Source organism: Strix uralensis, chromosome 4 (genome assembly GCF_047716275.1).
Source record: "Strix uralensis isolate ZFMK-TIS-50842 chromosome 4, bStrUra1, whole genome shotgun sequence".
Classification (NCBI taxonomy): domain Eukaryota; kingdom Metazoa; phylum Chordata; class Aves; order Strigiformes; family Strigidae; genus Strix; species Strix uralensis.
The window spans coordinates 105,977,828-105,996,730 of NC_133975.1; the positions used below are offsets into that span (position 1 = coordinate 105,977,828).

The window sequence follows — 18,903 nt, forward strand, 5'->3', positions numbered from 1 at the left end:
TAGGAAAAACCTCCACCACAGGTACCTGAGTGTAATTCTTTTTCTTCTTGTTGTTCCTTCTTTACCCTACCTTCCAAAAAAAATTAATTAAAACTGATCCTTTTCTGTGAAGAGTTCTGATTTCCACAGTTTGCCATTTTCCAAAGGGATAATATTTTGTTAAAAAGTTCCCAAGCAGCTAATGTTATTACTAGAGGTGATCTCATGTAGGATTTTTGCCATCTGCACTATGGATGGGTTTCAATATATGTTATAGGAGTCTTCCAAAGGTTTTATAGTAGTGCAGGCACAATTATTAGTTAGCAATTTAATTTTGTGATGGGCACTGTTTTCCTTTCCCTCTTCTAGTGAAGAAAGACATCTCTCTTTTGGGAGGATATTTGAGTCATTTATTTGTGTTTACCACTCTTCAGGCCTGTGAACGACGGGTAATTTTGTTGCATGGCTGCATGCTGTGCAGAAAAACTCTTGTGGTTGAATTTTTGCTGCTCTCATGCAGCTCCCTAGTATCAACCCCACTACATGCTACTGAGGAGGTTAGCAAATGTCTACTTTTCTTCCCTTCAGTTTTCATAGCTGTTTTTAAATCCAAAGCACCTGATTCTGCTGTTATTTTTACTGGCGCGTACCCAGGTGCAAACCCAGTCAAATCAGTGCAGTTTTCTCTGCTGAAAAACTGCTATAAATAAGAGTCTTCAAACTCTAGTGCCTTCTGACTTTTGTCCTGAAAAGCAAGTGGAACATTAGGTGTATTTTTTATGATAGTTCTCCAAAGAGACTAGCCGTTAATCTCTCTGTGAGTAGGTGTGTCAGCTGCAAACATTTCCTTCCAGTCTACCATTTCAATCACACTTCACAGTACACTGAAAATTGGCAAGGATGTTAATTATTGGCCTCTAGAACAAACCACCTACTTTGATTCAAGCCTGTTTTCCAGTTTTTAAGAATGTTGTTTCACCTACAGAACAGTATAATTACAGAAAATAGCTTGGTTTGGCTAACATCCTTGTGTTCCGTGAGTTCTGCTTGCAAGTCAGCAAGCAGCACTGGGCAAGAGGCTCACCTGCAGAAGATTTTAACCTCTTGCTGACAGGAGTTAGGGCTTGCCAGCATCCAGTGCATTGTTTTCAGTATCAGAAGCTCTAAACCACTGTCACTCAGAGGTTAAACATTAACGCTTTCTGCTTTTAAAGCTGAAGGAACCCTCTGTATAGTAAGAAACTTTGTTTTTATTCTCCAGGGAACTTCCTGTTAAAATTTTATGAATGTCTGTTACAGGAGCAATTACAGCAGTGGATCCTGTACCCAGGCAATGCAAAACCCTGAGTGCAACATGACACACTGAGCAGCATGGTGCAGAGACTGGTTGTGTAGCTGCGTTTGTGCAATGTGGTGTTTAATAAAATTTGCCAGGAGTCAGCCATGTATCCCAGACAGGCTTGTTCAACCAGCAGAATAAATTGCCCATAGATGACTGGGAATTGACAGTAAACAGTAAAACACCTGCCTTGAAGACTTACAGTCTTAATAGACAAACAGGAAACAGAAGCAAGTGGGAGCCCTCTTTTAAGAGAGAGATTTTGAGGCATACAGACAGAGTTGTTCATGATTATATAGTGACTTTGGCAGATCTAGAGGCTGAACTCTGTGCATTTCCCTTCATATGTTCTTAGCTCCTGTAACAGGTCTTTAATTTACCAAGAAACTTTTCTGTAACACTGTCCTGAAGAGTTGGCAGAATCCACAGTCAGCATTTCTCACACGTGTGCCTCTTGGTTTGGGGCTCTACAACTTGTACAATTAATAACTTACACCATGAATTAAAAGCATTGGAAAACAGCCCAGTGCTTAGGCTCATGTGTCAAAGAATTGCTGTGCAAGCCTGGTCTTATTTGTTGTTACAACAATTAATCATCCGCTGATTTTAAGGTAATTTATATGGTACCTGGGCCCTCAAGAGAGTTCTGCAGTGCTATCAGAACTGGACATTTTAAAATTAATGGTGATTAAACTATAGAGCTGTATTAAATATACATGAGTACTTATTTCTCCTACCTCTTCTTTAACCATAAGGCCGTGTCAGGCTGGCTACCTTCCTGACTTACAAGCCACATGCTGCAATTTCCATAATGGCTGTGAGTCACGAGCCCTTTGCAGCGTGGTGTGAATAAACATTGGGAGGGGGAACATCCGGGAGGGTTCACAGGTGGGAGATGACAGCAATTGCTCAGGGATTCCCTCCCTCTACTGTAAACCAGATCCTGGGCGAGAATGCACCCAGATCCCAGAGCAAGCCAGCAGTGCCAGTCTCAGCAGCCCCCGCTGGCTCATCACCTGCCACTGCTCAGGGTGCGGGTTATCCGGCAGCTCTCCTGCCAGTAACATCAACCAGTGGCTCCCACCATAGGAGCTGCGCATAACAGCTGGAGAGCCATGTGCAGACCAAGAGTCACGCATCGGTAGTTTGCAGCCAAGTGCCTTGCTTCACTCTATATGTTGGTCAACGGTTTTGTACTATAAGAACATTATATCAATATGAAATGTTTGCTGATAAACACTTGGCTGAACCAAAGAAGTCTAACCTTAGCCATTCAAAAAGTTTACCATATACGTGAGGGAAGCCATTCAAAGCATCATTCTGCTGGGGAAAAAGAACTAGAAACAATTGTAATGCTAGAACAAGAAGGAATTTTTCATAAGAATTAAATAAGCAGTGTTACAAAACAGTATAACTTTGTATATGTAATTATAATAAAGCATGGCTGAAATGAACACACAAAGTAGTGTTATGTTTTCAAAGCAATATGGATATTCTGAATAAATTGTTTACCTTTTTTTATTGTTTCTCAGGCAGAATTGACAGCCTTGCAACAAGAAAAAGAGGCTGCTCTTCAACAGTGCAAAAAATTAGAAGAAGAAATCCGGACATTGCGCATTTATTACAGGTAACATAATTATTACTAATATAAATCAGTGACTCATAGGGGAAATTTTCTGAACTGTGTCTGACTGTGAGTGAGGAAATGGCCTTATCAAATAGGTATTTGTTGGAAATGTGAATACATCAATGAATCAAGGCCTGCATTTCTGCTTTACTGCTCACCAACCATCTCTTTGAAATAGAAGTCCTTTTCTTATAGCCTAAATTTTGTATTAGTTTCCTCTAAGGGAAGGGGAAGTTTCTGGCAGTTGATTCTCATAAAAATGAAGAAGCTGTGTTATAGCAATGTGTTCACTTAAAATCATGAGAACAAAAGAACCAGTTGACATAAGTGCTTGTGTCTCCCCTGGTTGTTTGCACATACCTAACAATCAACATAGATTTTAAAATAATAAAATCTGTAATTCTAAAAGACTGTTTTCTTTTTCAACGCTGATATAATAGGTATGTTTTAATTCCTTACATTCTGTAGCAGTACATAGAATGAGAGAAATAGCCATTCTCTCATTAATTTAGGTGGGCTGCACTGAACGTTCACATGGATCAGTGGGTTTTAGTCCCTAAGGAAGAGCTCTGTGTGGTCCAGTGAAGAAGTTAGGTTGTTTTATGGAGTGATGTTGGGTTACAGCTCTCATTTCATCCTGACCTCCTGTGTGAGAGGGTATACAGAGCTGCCAGCAGGTTAAAGGCAGGAGAATTGGCATCAACACAGCAGCAAATTGTGAATCTGAAGGCTGAATGTCTGTGATGAGGGATGTGGGCTGCAGAGGTAAATAATAAATGTAGTGTGAATATTATGTTCATTGGAAATAAAGAGGACTAGTTAGTTATGACTAAAAAGCATTTGCAGTAGCAGAACTGTGTATGTTTTCAGCGTTTCAGCATTTACAAGTGAAAAATACTCAGGTTTCTAGGGGTTTTTTGAGTTTCCCCTTCTCATTAAGTTTATTAAAACCTTGGAGGGAAGTTTCAAAAACAACTTTTGTTCCTAAATCTCATAGGCATTTATTTAAAGCCTGTTAATAGTGAATAGAAACCCCAAGCAATTTGTGATTATTGCTTTTAATGAATTTGGTCAGTATTTAGTATGTGCTCAAATTATGGTATGATTTACCAAGCTAGAAGGAATTTATTATAGTGCCCTTATTACTCACTTAAACGGGTTTTGCAGAATAATTTAAAAACTGAAATGTGTTTTTCGTATTGATATTTCAGAAATTAAGAGTTTGCTTGTGTTTGTCCCTGCACATTGCAGATTTTTCATTTATTTTTGAGTTTTATTTTTGACATAGCAATTCAAGTATGCACTAACGTACAGCATTTAACAAGTATAGTAGGCAGCAGCTGCAGTTTACTCATATAAATGCTTTAAATCTCAAAAATGTAACAATAATGACTTGAGGGAATCACTATTAGAATGTACCATGTTATTAACTTATGGCCCTTAATTTCAACAGGCAAAATTTCACTGTAAGTTTGATGATGGCATTTACAAGATTTAGCCATAAGGTGTGGAAATGTTCACCTAAATATCCCCTGAGGCAAGAACTATTGTATCACTATTGAGTTATACAAGTTACATACTAATTTAGAACATCAAAAGTGAAAGATTTTATCTCATACCTCACTGTCCTTAGAGGATGGTTTTTTTCTAATGCGTTCTGAAGTGGACCCACAGAGTCACAGATTGATTGAGGTTGGCAGGGACCTCTGGAGGTCATCTTGTACCACCCTCCTGCTCAAGCAGGGCCACCTAGAACAGTTGCCCAGGACCGTGTGCAGACAGGTTTTGAATATCTCCATGGATGGAGACTCCACAACATCTCTGTATAGAGACACTGTCTGAGCATACAGAGACATGGCTCAGAAAGCCAAAGGCCACCCGGAGTTAAACCTGGTGAGGGATGTAAAAGGCAACAAGAAGACCTCCTATAAGTGCATAAGTAGCAACATTTGAGGTCTTGGGCCTATCTTTTGCCTTGGTTAGAAATTAATTGCACCATTATGAGGATTCTTATGAGCTTCTTAATGTTTCAGTTACAGTTTCCCTTATGTTACATGAACATCTGAAGTCTCTGTCATCCAGTAGCGTGGCAGTACTTTGAACACATGCCAAATGAGACAGATGAAGAAAATAATATATGTCACATGTGCATAAAGCTTTGGGGATTGTATCAGGCCAAGGGTGGGATGGCCACAATAATATTGAATGACAAAGCAGAGAGTGCGTTTCCCAGGTCATCCCACATGAGTGAAAATTTATTCTTTTATTGTATGTGGCAGTTACTTAAGGAATGCTTGTGTAGATGTCTTTTTGTTTCCTTTTACTGCTTACCATGCTATGGTAATCTAGAGTAAGCATTGAGAGTCCTTTTCAGACAGCCTGTTTTGGACTGAGGTGAAAGTTTGGTGCTTTGATCCAAGTGAGTTAGCTAGATGATTTGCTGTTGAACACTACATTTCCCTGGAGTTATTTCTCTTATGGACTTCATAGCTCCCCAGTGAGCAACATACAGGCTTCTGCACATGCTCCACTCCTCATCTGAACTGTAGAGCTGGAATGAGACACATTATTATGCAGGGTGCACATTTCCTTCACCTACTGTTCTCTCATCCCTTTGCCAACTTCTCCCACCTTCTGTCGCCTCCGCAGTGCCAGCATGACATCGACCTGGGAATTTTGGCTCCATTTGGTGCCTTCTCCTCTTTCTGCTCTTAGGTCTTCCTCGGCCTTAGAACAACTATTTTCTCATACTTTTCTTCTCTGTTTCCTTGTTTTAACTGAGATTTCTACATCATCCTTTAACTTAAGAGAAACAAATTTAAGAAAAAACCCAAATACTAGATGCTAAAGCTAAATTGTACAGGGGATACATATGTATGTGCTCCAGCCCCTGATCATCTTCATGGCCCTTCTCCGGACTTGCTCCAACAGGTCCATGTCCTTCTTATATTGGAGGCCCCAGAGCTGGACACAGTACTCCATGTGGGGTCTCAGGAGAGTGGAGTAGAGGAGAAGAATCTCCTCTCTCAACCTGCTGGCAACACTTCTCTTGATGCAGCCCAGGACACGGTTGGCTTTCTGGGCTGCGAGCGCACATTGCTGGCTCATAGTCAGTTTTCCATCCACTAATATCCGCAAGTCGTTCTCCGCAGGACTGCTCTCAATCCACTCATTACCCAGCCTGTATTTGTGCTTGGGATTGTCCTGACCCATGTGCAGGACCCTGAACTTGGCCTTGTTGAATTTCATGAGGTTCACATGGGCACACCCATCCAGCCTGTCAAGGTCCCTCTGGATGGCACATCCCTTCCCTCAGCGTGTCGACCACACCACACAGCTTGGTGTCATCAGCAAACTTGCAGAGGGTGCACTCAGTCCCACTGTCTGTGTCTCCAACAAAGATGTTAAACAGCGCCGGTCCCAATATCGACCCCTGAGGAACGCCACTTGTCACCGCTCTCCACTTGGACATCGAGCCGTTGACCACAACTCTTTGAGTGTGACCATCCAGCCAATTCCTTATCCACCAAGTGGTCCATCCATCAAACCCATGTCTTTCCAATTTAGAGACAAGGATGTCATGCGGGACAGTGTCAAAAGCTTTGCACATGTCCAGGTAGATGATGTCAGTTGCTCTTCCCTTATCCACCAACACTGCAACCACGTCGTAGAAGGCCACCAGATTCATCAGGCACAATTTTCCCTTAGCAGAGCCATGTTGGCTGTCACCAGTCACGTCCTCCTTTTCCATATGCCTTAGCATAGTTTCCAGGAGGATCTGGTCTATGATCTCGCCGGGAGTGAGACGTGAGAAGTGAAACAGAGGAAGAATCTAGTTCAGATTCAGAAGGGAGAGGAAATTGGCTCTGAATAAAGTTGTGCAGGTTCTCTGCTTCTGTTTGTTCTTCTTGTGTCATGTCTCAAAAGGAAAACTGCATTTTCTGAATAGTAACCCAGAAATACATATCAGAAATTAAAATTTGCATAACAGTTAGGAACAGTATAGAGTTTCCAGCCTACTAATATAATTGTTTCAACACAGTACTTTTTAAGCCAGGAATTAATGCAAATCATAGATCCTCAGTGACCAAAGAAGGCTATACAGTAATAATCAGTTCTGAAGTATATAGGAGTGTTAATCCCATTACCCCTTTCTCTCATAGCGCTGTCGTTTGGACATCATCACAAGTTTTTTATTTGCATATATTTCAGTTATGTTGTCTGTCCATTTTTATAATCAGTTTCCTTCTATTTCAATAATGCTTCAGAAGTGTACTTCTCCCACATGTTAAAATGCTAACATAGACATATGGTATTGCATACTGCTTATTTTTCACATATTGCTAAAACAACACAGCGGTGTATGAGAAATATTTCTCTATATAGGGAAGTACATATATATTTTCCCAATTATTTTTATTTTTGAGTTTACAGTATTTCACTGAAAAGCTCTGGCATGAGGAGTTTTCACAGGCAAATAATTTGAACAAATTTTAACTTGTACAGCAAAAGGTACATCTCTGACATATCAAGCCCATTGCAAAGAAAGATAAGACACCAAAATACAAATGGAAGACTATCCTTACTTAAAAATATATTTTTGATAGGTTTCATGTTGGGGTCAGATGCAGTGATGCTCAATTCAATAAAATTATTGATTACTCTCCAGCTGTGTAAGATGTACAACTGTGTTAGTTCAAACACCTTTGAATGAAGCTGTTGAGGATAAGAACTGGTATGTCCAGACTCTTAAGGTAAAATTTAGACTGCTTTTAGTAAGTTTGAGCAGTTATCTCAATGACAATTTACGAGACTCCTCTGTGATTTAATCAAGTTCTCTAAAAGCCATATATTTGCCAAGTCTGATGTTCATGGAGGAGGAGGGACAGTGAAAACTTTTTGCAAAAGGTCTTTATCCAAATGTTCTTCCAATTTGCTGTTGAAATGTGTGAGATGCAGAAATAACTGCAGGCTGGAAGTCGCAGTAGGAAGAAACTTGTATTTTTCTCAGCAAATTTCCTACTGAACAGACATTTGAAAAAAATTGCAGTGTAAAATGAAATTGAATTTAGAATTATTTTTTACTCTCCTGAATTTGAGATGAAGATCTGTAAGAAAGATCATAGTACCGTGGATGGAGTTTTAATGGCACACGCATGTCACAGTCCCAGGAACTGCACATTTTACAGTTATGTGATGATTTTCAATAATGAAATAGAAGAGTAGCTTCAGTGAAACCCCTTGTACTAGTAAGTACTATGACCTGAAATAAATATTTTTAGAACGAAACTCAATTAATATGGGTAGCTACTCTGTCAGCACTGCAGTTTTCTTGCTCCTTAACCAGTTGTATCACTTTCATAAATTATAAATTGTTGAAGAGGTTTAACAAAATTTAAATCTAAAAGTTTCAATGCTCCTGTTACTTCACTTAAATTGGAATTCATGTTTAAGTGACACAAGCAAATGTTCTAAATAACGGTTGTTTTTCTGGAGGTCCATATGTTCTTCCCATAAAGTCTCTTGTAAAAGAACATGGAGGTTCATCTTTTTAAAGACTGAAATTTCTAGATGTGGAAGAGAAGAGAATCAAGATCATATGATTTCCTCAAATGAAAGACTTATAAGCACAGGGAGAAACTCAATTTTCACTTTAATTACAGAATAAAGTCACCCTATAACAGAAGTAGATGAAGAGGCATTATTTGCAGTCCTGAAAAAAAAGGCTGTTTTCTGTTCAAGCTCTCAGTATAGTGGTGTGTGTTTAATTTACTTCCATTCTATAGTTTCATGGCTGATGTTAGAGAATATAATACTCAGATGGTACCATTTCAACTGCGTTCCACAGACTCTGTGTGTGGATATATAATGGTGTAATTCTTGCTGTTAGATGTTCCTCTCATTCCAGTTTTAAGGGCTATTAACTATAAATTATTTGTACCTAACACGTCAGTCAGTATTCATCCTCTTCTTGTATTCTGTGTGGTTCACAGCCACTGCAGTAGAAAGTCAGAATACAACTGCCTAAACATTCAGTCTCCTATTCTCTGACTGACCTCTGCTCAAACATCTCAACCTATTTGTTCTGCCATCTCTCAGTCTTTTTGAGAGATTTCTCCAATCCAGATTTCTCTCAGGGAAATGTGATGTGTAGCAGAAGATTGGGCTGCTCTAGCATCCAGCCTCCCAGTCTAAATAAACAGGAACTCATTTACAGTGGGGCTGCAACCACTAGTGCAGAGTGGTGATCTCAGTCCTTCCTCTAAAGCAACAGCAGGATACCTTGAGCACCTGTCCCTGCAGTTTACCTCAGAGAACTGGTCTTTACATGGCTGTTCTTTTATCTCACTTTTTTTCAGTTATGGCCATTGACTCATTTTCCTGCTCTTTTCATCCTGTCTGCTCACTGCTATTCTGGCAGTTGATGTTGTTGTTTCAGTATTAGTTGCTTTAGACATAACATGGTATAATTACAGCCATTAAGAATAATAACTGGATAATGATATCACTGTAAATCTACTGTTCTTTTTGCAGAATTATTTTGGGGACATCAGGGAGAAGACAGCAGTTGTGTTTTAAGTATTCTCTGTCTTTGCAGCTGTGACTTCTATTTTATTCAAGTGTTTCAGACACCTGACATCAAACATAAATCTTGGGCTAATTAAATTTCCCGCTTCCAAGTAGAGGAGAGATTCTCTTTTATACCAAAGAGATGAGGCACTTGCATCTATTATACAGTGGGAGACAGTGTGATATGTCTTCTTGTGAAGGAACCTAAGGCACTGCAATTTTCAATACAGCCCAACATATAGAAAACAATGGCTCTGTAAGGGAACACTAAGGTTTTTGTTTGTCTTTCATTATTATAAAAAAACTCAGGTACTACCCAAACTGTATTTCTTAGTTTATTCTCTACATGTAAAGTCCTACTGATTTCTGTGGGAGATTTGGATGCGCAAGGAATGAATATTTAGCCCTTGTTTGTGGTTTGTTGTTTGTTTTTTTAAACATGCATGCTTTCTTCCTGCTTGCTCATTGAAGTGAGTGCTGAAACTAGTAAAAAATGTTTGGGTTTTTATTTTCTTTTAAATCAGATTGGGTAAAACCACACCTTCTCTGAGCAGCCTATGGAGGTTTCAGTGAATTTTAGTCAACTCACAGGGGCCAGGAGAGCCAACACCCTGGTAATTTGGACCTGGGATTTAAAATCTGCATGTTCAAGCTTCTCCTCTGATATTGTGCCACTTTCCAGTGGGGTGCTGCAGCCCAAAAAGAATTGGCATTTTAAATCGGCAGTTCTTTCTCGCTCTGTAGTCCTATAAGCATTTTCCCACTGGTAAGCCCCTCTGTCTTCTTTCCTTTTGTCTCCTTATTGCTTGTGCAATCACAGCTCTTGTTAGTGTTACAGGAGGTAAAAGTCCAGAGCTTGGGGGCTGTTTCATGAACTGGATCAGACAGCTGAAGGGGGGAAGACAGATCAGTAAGCTGCTCTGTTTTGGCAAAGCAGCTGCATGAAGTTTTACTGGTGCTACTGAGATGGCTGTATTTTGCCATTTCCTGGTGCAGGTGAGCAGTGGAGGTAGAGCCCTACCTTGTTATCTTTATGTATTTCACACTTTATTGGATTTATTATACTCACACACACACACACACACACGCACACACCCCCCATTCCCAGACTTCTTGTTCTCTAGCCTGGAATTGATTATTGTCTCTCCTTCTGCATTTGCTCTACTTTCTAACAATAATAAAGTCAGAGACCAACTTTATAAATCAGTGGACAGGGAACTTTCTTGCAAGTGTGGCCGACCAGACTCACATCTGAACTCCAATTAATATTTGACCATTTGCATGGAGGAGATGGTAGAGAGAGACTCCAGTATATACCATAAGCTTGGTATTTATGGTGCCTGTTTGGCAGGCAATGAAAAGGCAAAGCAGTGTCTGAACCTGGTGGGGGATGTCTTTTTTTTGCCTCCCAATGGAATATCTTAGCCATCAGAGTGCTCTATGAGCTTCCTCTGTCTCTCATTCATTTAGAGGCACACACACAAAATAGTTTTGACTTCTTTTTTTGCCCTGATACGATTTTGAAAATTTTCCCATCTCACTGGAAAAAAAAATTGTAGCATGGAAACACAATTTCCTGCTCAGCTTTAGTGATTTATAAAATCTTTGAGAGAGAGGAAGCACTGAACTGTCAGAGATCCCAGCTGCCTGATGGAATAGCAAGCCACCACACCATCCCTGCAGCCAGTATGGAGGTGAATGTAGTACACTCAAATTGCCTTGTGCTGCTGTTGACTCAGGCATGGTTTGGTCTGACCTACATTTTATGAAATCTTTGTGCCTAATGTTTCCAGGGGTTGGCTCTTGACCTTCAGAGGTGCCTTGCCAATATGAAACACTAAGCAGCAGGTCTGAGGAGGAACATGGGCAGCATAAATATGGACCAAAGTGCCTAACAGTGATGCAGTTTTAATTTGTACCGTGTACTATGCTAATTCTGCTACTACTTCTGTTATTGAGTGTGTTATACTGGCAAACTTTCTCAAGTTTTTAAGATTAGTTGAGGACCAACCAGTCACTCATTATGCCAAGCACATTAAAGCTAGAAAGACTCTGCAACTCCTTATACTGTATTTCATCACACTTGAGCAGACTTCTTCCCTACCTATTTACTGTCTTGGGGGAATGTGAACTAAAACAATGCTTACCTTGTCATTTTTGCTGTGATGGAACTTTTCAGATGAGTTTCTGCTCTTCTGTAAGAGCAGGGATTTGCGTGAAGGAAAGGAATTCCTTGCCGTCAGATGCTGATATGGTCTCACAACTCTATACATGGTCCTGCTCGCTTTCTGTAAGCAGCTCTCCTTTACCTGGCTGATTCCTTCTCTTTCTCTTTCACCTCTGCTCTGTGTGGTTTTCTCTTATGACTTCCTTGGTTTCTCAGTCAGCTGAAAAGTCTAGAAAGTGTAATTTTGTTCTGTGCTTTTTGGAATAAGTACATACATAGAGGTTTGTAAGAAATGTTTTTCAAATTTGTTACAGCCTACTAAAGTGGAGTTATTGGAAGGAAGGTTTAAAGTTTCTGGAAGAACTACAACTACCTGCGAACAACCAACAGACTGCTATTGATAGGTTTAAGTAGATTAGTGATACAAAGTATTCTACTCCTGTAGAAATACTTGTAAAAATTAGGACATTGAGGTCGGTAGAGTTAATATCTATTCTGTATAATGTAAGGATACTCAAAAGAAACATTGGAAAATCTATAAAGAGTATACCCAGGGTTATGAAATCTGTTATCTGGTAGAAATGGTATGTGACTAGAGGCTACATATTCTGATTCTGCCATTGAAATGCTGGATGAATATAGATGAATCACATCACTAAACCCTGCTTCAGCTGCTTTATTTATATAAACTGAATAAGAAGTTTTACCATTTTCCATAACACCTTCAGAGATCTATGACTATGAAAATGCAGGTATTCCTGCTTTAAAAGGAGGGTAGGAAAACAGATACAGGATAAGAAGCAGCCCTCTCTAGAGCAAGTTAAAGAAATACAGGAAAACTGTGTGTGCAATAAGAGCTGTTTGAAAGACAAATTTTCCCCTGGGAAGTTTGAAAGAAAATCTAAAACTGAAAAAAAAGACTTTGGCTTGCCCTATAAATATTGTATGAAAGGGAATTTCTTTTGTTATTAATATGATATTTAGAAATAAAGTAATAACATTCTCAGGAGGACTTTAAATGCCGTTTCTTTTTTGTTGATTTTTCACAGGACATGTTTTTATGTTAAAATGTCAATTCAATAATAAAAAAAATGTTCATTTTGATGTATTTCAGTTCAGTTCTTTTCAGCTGAAAAACTGAAACAAAACAGCATTTCAAGTTGAAATGTCGAAATGAAAGGAAAATTTTCACTTAGAATTTTGCCACAGGAAACCAATGTAATTTTTGTGTTGGAATTTACATCTCCTAACAAGAAAAAATATTTGTTTGGTAAGAAGACTTTCCACATGAACAATTTTCAGCCAGTGCTTTTCTCACTTTGAGCTTAACCCCGCTCACAGTGGAGTCAATGGAAAACTCTCAGGAAGCATCTAGAAATTCAGGTGGCAGGAGAAGTCCTCTCCCTGTGACAGAACACGAGCTGGAAGACTACCCACCTGTTGTGTTTACAAAGAGCGAAGCCAAGAGTAAGGTATTTTCAATATTCAGTTGCCTTTTTCAGTTAGAGCTTTTATTAAATTGCTAAATGCATGTCATAGAATCAAAGAATCATAGAATGGTTTTGTTTGGAAGGGACCCTAAAGATCATCTAGTTCCAACCCCCCTACCATGGGCAGGGACACCTTCCACTAGACCAGGTTGATCAAAGCCCCGTCCAACCTGGCCTTGAACACTTCCAGGGAGGGGGCAGCCACAGCCTCTCTGGGCAGCCTGTTCCCGTGCCTCACCACCCTCACAGTGAAGAACTTCTTCCTTACTTCTAATCTAAATCTACCCTCTTTCAGTTTAAAGCTGCTACCCCTTGTCCTATCACTACATGCCCTCATAACAAGTCCCTATCCAGCTTTCTTGTAGGCCCCCTTTAAGTACTAGAAGGCTTTTATAAGGTCCCCCTGGAGCCTTCTCTTCTCCAGGCTGAACACCCCCAACTCTCTCAGCCTGTTTTCATAAGGGAGGTACTCCAGCCCCCTGATCATCTTCGTGGCCCTTCTCCGGACTTGCTCCAACAGGTCCATGTCCTTATATTGGAGGCCCCAGAGCTGGACACAGTACTCCACGTGGGGTCTCAGGAGTAGAGGAGAAGAATCCCCTCTCTCAACCTGCTGGCAACACTTCCCTTGATGCAGCCCAGGACACGGTTGGCTTTCTGGGCTGCGAGCGCACACTGCTGGCTCATAGTCAGTTTTCCATCCACTAATATCCGCAAGTCGTTCTCCGCAGGACTGCTCTCAATCCACTCATTACCCAGCCTGTATTTGTGCTTGGGATTGTCCTGACCCATGTGCAGGACCCTGAACTTGGCCTTGTTGAATTTCATGAGGTTCACATGGGCACACCCATCCAGCCTGTCAAGGTCCCTCTGGATGTCACATCCCTTCCCTCAGCGTGTCGACCACACCACACAGCTTGGTGTCATCGGCAAACTTGCAGAGGGTGCACTCAGTCCCACTGTCCGTGTCTCCAATAAAGATGTTAAACAGCGCTGGTCCCAATATCGACCCCTGAGGAACGCCACTTGTCACCGCTCTCCACTTGGACATCGAGCCGTTGACCACAACTCTTTGAGTGTGACCATCCAGCCAATTCCTTACCCACCAAGTGGTCCATCCATCAAACCCATGTCTTTCCAATTTAGAGACAAGGATGTCATGCGGGACAGTGTCAAAAGCTTTGCACATGTCCAGGTAGATGATGTCAGTTGCTCTTCCCTTATCCACCAACACTGCAGCCACGTCGTAGAAGGCCACCAGATTCATCAGGCACAATTTTCCCTTAGCAGAGCCATGTTGGCTGTCACCAGTCACGTCCTCCTTTTCCATATGCCTTAGCATAGTTTCCAGGAGGATCTGGTCTATGATCTCGCCGGGCACAGAGGTGAGACTGACTGGCCTGTAGTTCCCCAGGTATTCCTTTTTTCTGTTTTTAAAAATGGGGGTTATGTTCTCCCTTTTCCAGTCAGTGGGAATTTCACCAGTCTGCCACAACTTCTCAAATATGATGGATAGTTGCTTAGCCACTTCATCCACTAATTCCCTCAGGACCCATGGATGCATCTCACCAGGTCCCATGGACTTGTGCACCTTCAGGTTCCTTGGTCTCAAACCTGATCTTCTCCTACAGTGGGCAGTTGTCCCTTCTTCCAGTCCCCACCTTTACATTCTGTATCTTGGACAGTGTGGCTGGAGCCCTTGCCAGTGAAGACTGAGGCAAAAAAGTCATTGAGTACCTCAGCCTTCTCCATATCCCAAGTGACCAAGTCTCCCTTTTCCTTCCAGAGAGGGCCCACATTTTCCCTAGTCTTCCTTTTATCACCAACATACCTGTAAAAGCTTTTTTTATTACCCTTCATGTCCCTGGCCAGATTTAATTCTATCAGGGCTTTGGCCTTCCTAACCTGATCCCTGGCTACCCAGACAGTTTCTCGTACTCCTCCCAGGCTACCTGTCTTTGCTTCCTTTTTGCCCTTCTTTGCCCTTGCTACCTCTCTGTAGGCTTCCTTTTTGTGTTTGAGTTTGTCCAGGAGCTACCTGTTCATCCAGGCAGGCCTCCTGGTGGTCTAGCCTGACGTCCTCTTTTTCATGATTCATCGCTTCTGAACTTGGAGGAGGTGAACCTTGAATATTAAGCAGATTTCTTGTGCCTCTCTTCCCTCCAGGGCCTTATCCCATGGTACTCTACCAAGCAGATCCTTGAAGAGACCAGTCTGCTTTCCTGAAGTCCAGCATAGCAAGCTTGCTGTGCACCCTCCTTGCTGCCCTAAGGATTTTGAACTCCACCATTTCATGGTCACTGCAGCCAAGGCTGTCCTTGAGTTTCACACTCCCCACCAGCCCCTCCTTGTTGATGAGAACAAGGTCCAGCATAGCACCTCTCCTCGTAGGCTCCTCTGTCACTTGGAGACTGAAGTTATCATCAACACGTTCCAGAAACCTCCTGGACTGCTTATGCACTGCAGTGTTGTCCCTCCAACAAGTATCAGGGAGGTTGAAGTCCCCCATGAGGACCGTGACTTGTGAACGTGAGGCTGCTCCTATCTGCCTATAGAGGGCCTCTTCTGCTCAGTCTTCCTGGTCGGGTGGTCTGTAGCAGACCCCCACTATAATGTCTCCTGTCCCTGCCTTCCCTTTAATCCTGACCCATAAGCTCTCGGTTGTCTCCTCATCCATCCCCAGGCAGAGCTCCATGTCATACTGATGACTGTTACTAGAAAATTTTCCATTTTTACATTCTGTCTATGTGCTGCTTTTCTAACTAATGTGATAGAGGTTTTGTGTTTTGAAAGTTGAAGGTTTTTAACATTGTGTCCAGCATTGCATGATGGTGGTTACTTATCTGGTACCAGGTAATTTTTCCAGCATAGGTGTGAAGGCTGTCATTTTTAGAGAGGGTAGGGACCTACTTGGAAGCTTCAGCCACAGTTTTCCAGTGAATAAGTGGGGCTGCTGTGATTTGCACAGTTCTGAGCCTCTCAAATACTTGAGTAAAATGTAACATTTTTGTAATAGTTTGCTTTTATAAGCTGCAGTTCTTATGGTCATGAGAGAAAGAACTAGCACAGAGCAATTTAGGTTTTTTCCTAACACCACCAAGAAAGCATGTAAGCAGTGGTACAGCGCTGTTGTCTCACTAGCAGAGAAGTTTTTCTGGCTGTGAGTTTGTAAGGAAGAGCCACAGGAGAGGGAGGGAGCTACACTGAGTGAATCATCAGTGGTATATTTTCTTTGACAGCAAAGTGAGTTTAGAGAAGCTCTTCACCTACCTGAGCCACTTCATGTTTTGTTTTTGTCTTCTTTTCTCTTAATCTGTGCTGTAGCAGTGATACAGATTAGAGCATGGCCACCCACAATGTTTTCATAAGCAGCACAGAAGTGCTGTGTTTCTTTCACCTTCTTTGCACTGCTAGCTAGCCACACTTAGCATGAAGGCTAGTGAATTGAAAAATACAGTATTGCAGTGTGTGATAGTAAGTTTCTTATGGCAACTGTTTACTAGTCTCCTGAGTGAGTAAAAGGGCCAAGAATCAGATCTCAGAAGGAAGAGAAGCCTACAAGTCCTGTAATCTCAGGGTTGAACACACTGAGGTTGCTGATGATTGGAACAAATAAAGTCATGGTCTGCCACACAGGATCCACCATTGTGTCTCTCCTGTTATCAAGAGAGCTATTTTTATGGGGTTTTTTCCACTTTTTTAAGGCTGCTGCTTTCATTTTTGAGAGGAATGCTCGACATCATTGTTGCTTCCAAGCTTCCAGGGTTAATAGTGTGTTTGTACACCAGGACAAGAATACTCATCACCACAAAATGAGCTTTGAGATGCCCAAATTGTTTCAAGAGTTAGAGTAGGAAATAATTATAGCAATTGTGTAAAATTTGTTCGTAAATGTTAACATGATAAAAGCTGTAAGTGTAAGGGATCTCTCTCTTTTCAATGTAAATTTGTATTCAGTGCTGGCCAAACTAGACTCATATTTGCAAACAGTATCTGCCCAACAGCCAATAGCCTAAACAGTAAATACAGTAGATTATTTGGGATTTATTTGCTTGTCTTCTGTATCTTCTTTTTAAAAAAAATAAAGTAGGAAAGTAGTGGGAAAAAAAAGAGTCCCCATTTGTCTTTTGTATTATTTATTTATTATGTATTTGTTTTGTTAGCATTTCTGATGTTTGCAGCAGGAAAAAAAATCCTTTTATTTCATTTATCTGTTCTTTTAAAATAACATAGTAAGAAGTGTTAGGTAGAAACAAAGTGAAGTCACAGTTGGATATTACTGTGACAAGATAGGAGAAGACAATGGTATCTTTTTAGTGTATCTGTTATCTGTGGTGTCATTAAATCTAATGATGTGCTAAATAATAAAAGCAGCCTTATCACATGGTAAGGCCTTGAATTGTCTCAAAGTTGCATGCCTGTGGGTTGCCTTTGGCTTTCAGAAAGGTTTTGGAGTCAGAAGAAGCTGCAGTTCAGAGTGCATTTATGCGATCAAAGCTCTTTAGACAGATGGCTGTTAGCACTCCAAAATGATTAAAATATGTTCCAAGCAACATCAGTCTGTGGGCTTGGGGACCCAACCTTTCATTAGTCAATAAAGGGTCTTGAGTTCTTGAAAATGAAATCTTTAAAAGCTAATAAGGCTGCTGGTTTGCTCTGAGCTGTTTCTTTGGATTTGCAGTTGTGGATTGGACTTGGGCCAGTATCTGTCCAATAATATGAAGCTTTAAAAAAATAAATCTGGTAACAAGAGGCCTCCCAGTAGATCTGCCTGTTAAAACAGTGTGACCAAAATTTTGGTCTTGGATACGTAAGTTTAGGCACCTGAGTTTGCACTTAAGCTGGGAAGGGATCTTTAAGTGCCCCTTTGGAAAGCCAATTGCTTGCTGGAGCATAGTTTAACTATAGGCACCAAAGCTTGATCATTTTGACCTGTAATATTTTATTTTTAAATCCTTATGGGTTGATCCAGGAGCATCTCTAGAATACTTTCAGGATACTATAACCAAGATCAATAAGCAAGTTTTCCGAAGCTTCTAGAAATCAGTAATACTACTTACAGCATTCCAGAGTGTTGTCAGTGCTTGCCAAATACGAACGTGCTGTTGTATAGTTTGGTGCTACAGCACAGTTGGGTTTATTCTCTTGTCTACACCCGGCTTGTGAAAATTAGCAACTGGGGGCTTGTGCAAATGTGAAGTGTCTGTAATCTCTGCATGTCTATGTGAGGGCAACAGCAATAAATGTCTGTTTAATAAGATATTAACAAGTTCAAGCCTTATGACTCTTTTTTTATTTCTCTAACAGAGGAAAAACTGCTCTCACAGTTTATAAACTTCTGTACTTGAAGTGTTCTTGCCCCATAGACTCTTTCCACACAAGTCTCAAAATCTGAAGACACGTAAATTCTTTCAGAAATGCCTCAAGGTTTAGCCTATTGCTGTAGAATGTATTTTAAAACACATCAGAATTTTGACATACACCAACAGAAGCAAAGCAAGTCATGGCGATCCCATTAGCTCAATGTGATCCCATTAGCCAAATTGTTCAGCCTGTCTTCTTTCATCTTGGGAACAGCTCTTGCATTCCTATTGCCAGGACTTGATGGGGCCGGCAACTGAAGTTCTTCCCCCCAACACACCATAGTTACTCGGAGAATGTCATACTGCATTTCTCTTTCCTATAGTCTCCCTCTGAAGGCTTGCCTGTGCTTCAGCTTGAACAGCCAGTG

The 18,903-nt window shown here is 40.9% G+C and overlaps 1 protein-coding gene across 9 annotated transcripts in view; it reads left to right on the forward strand.

Moving 5' to 3' along the window:
- MIPOL1 (mirror-image polydactyly 1) overlaps window positions 1-18,903 on the forward strand; it is a 199,808-nt gene that overhangs the window by 140,548 nt on the left and 40,357 nt on the right. For all 9 annotated transcript variants that reach the window (XM_074868320.1, XM_074868324.1, XM_074868327.1 and 6 more), the window contains one exon: window positions 2,851-2,945. In XM_074868320.1, the coding sequence (XP_074724421.1) occupies window positions 2,851-2,945 (95 nt within the window). The remainder of the gene's footprint in view (window positions 1-2,850; window positions 2,946-18,903) is intronic.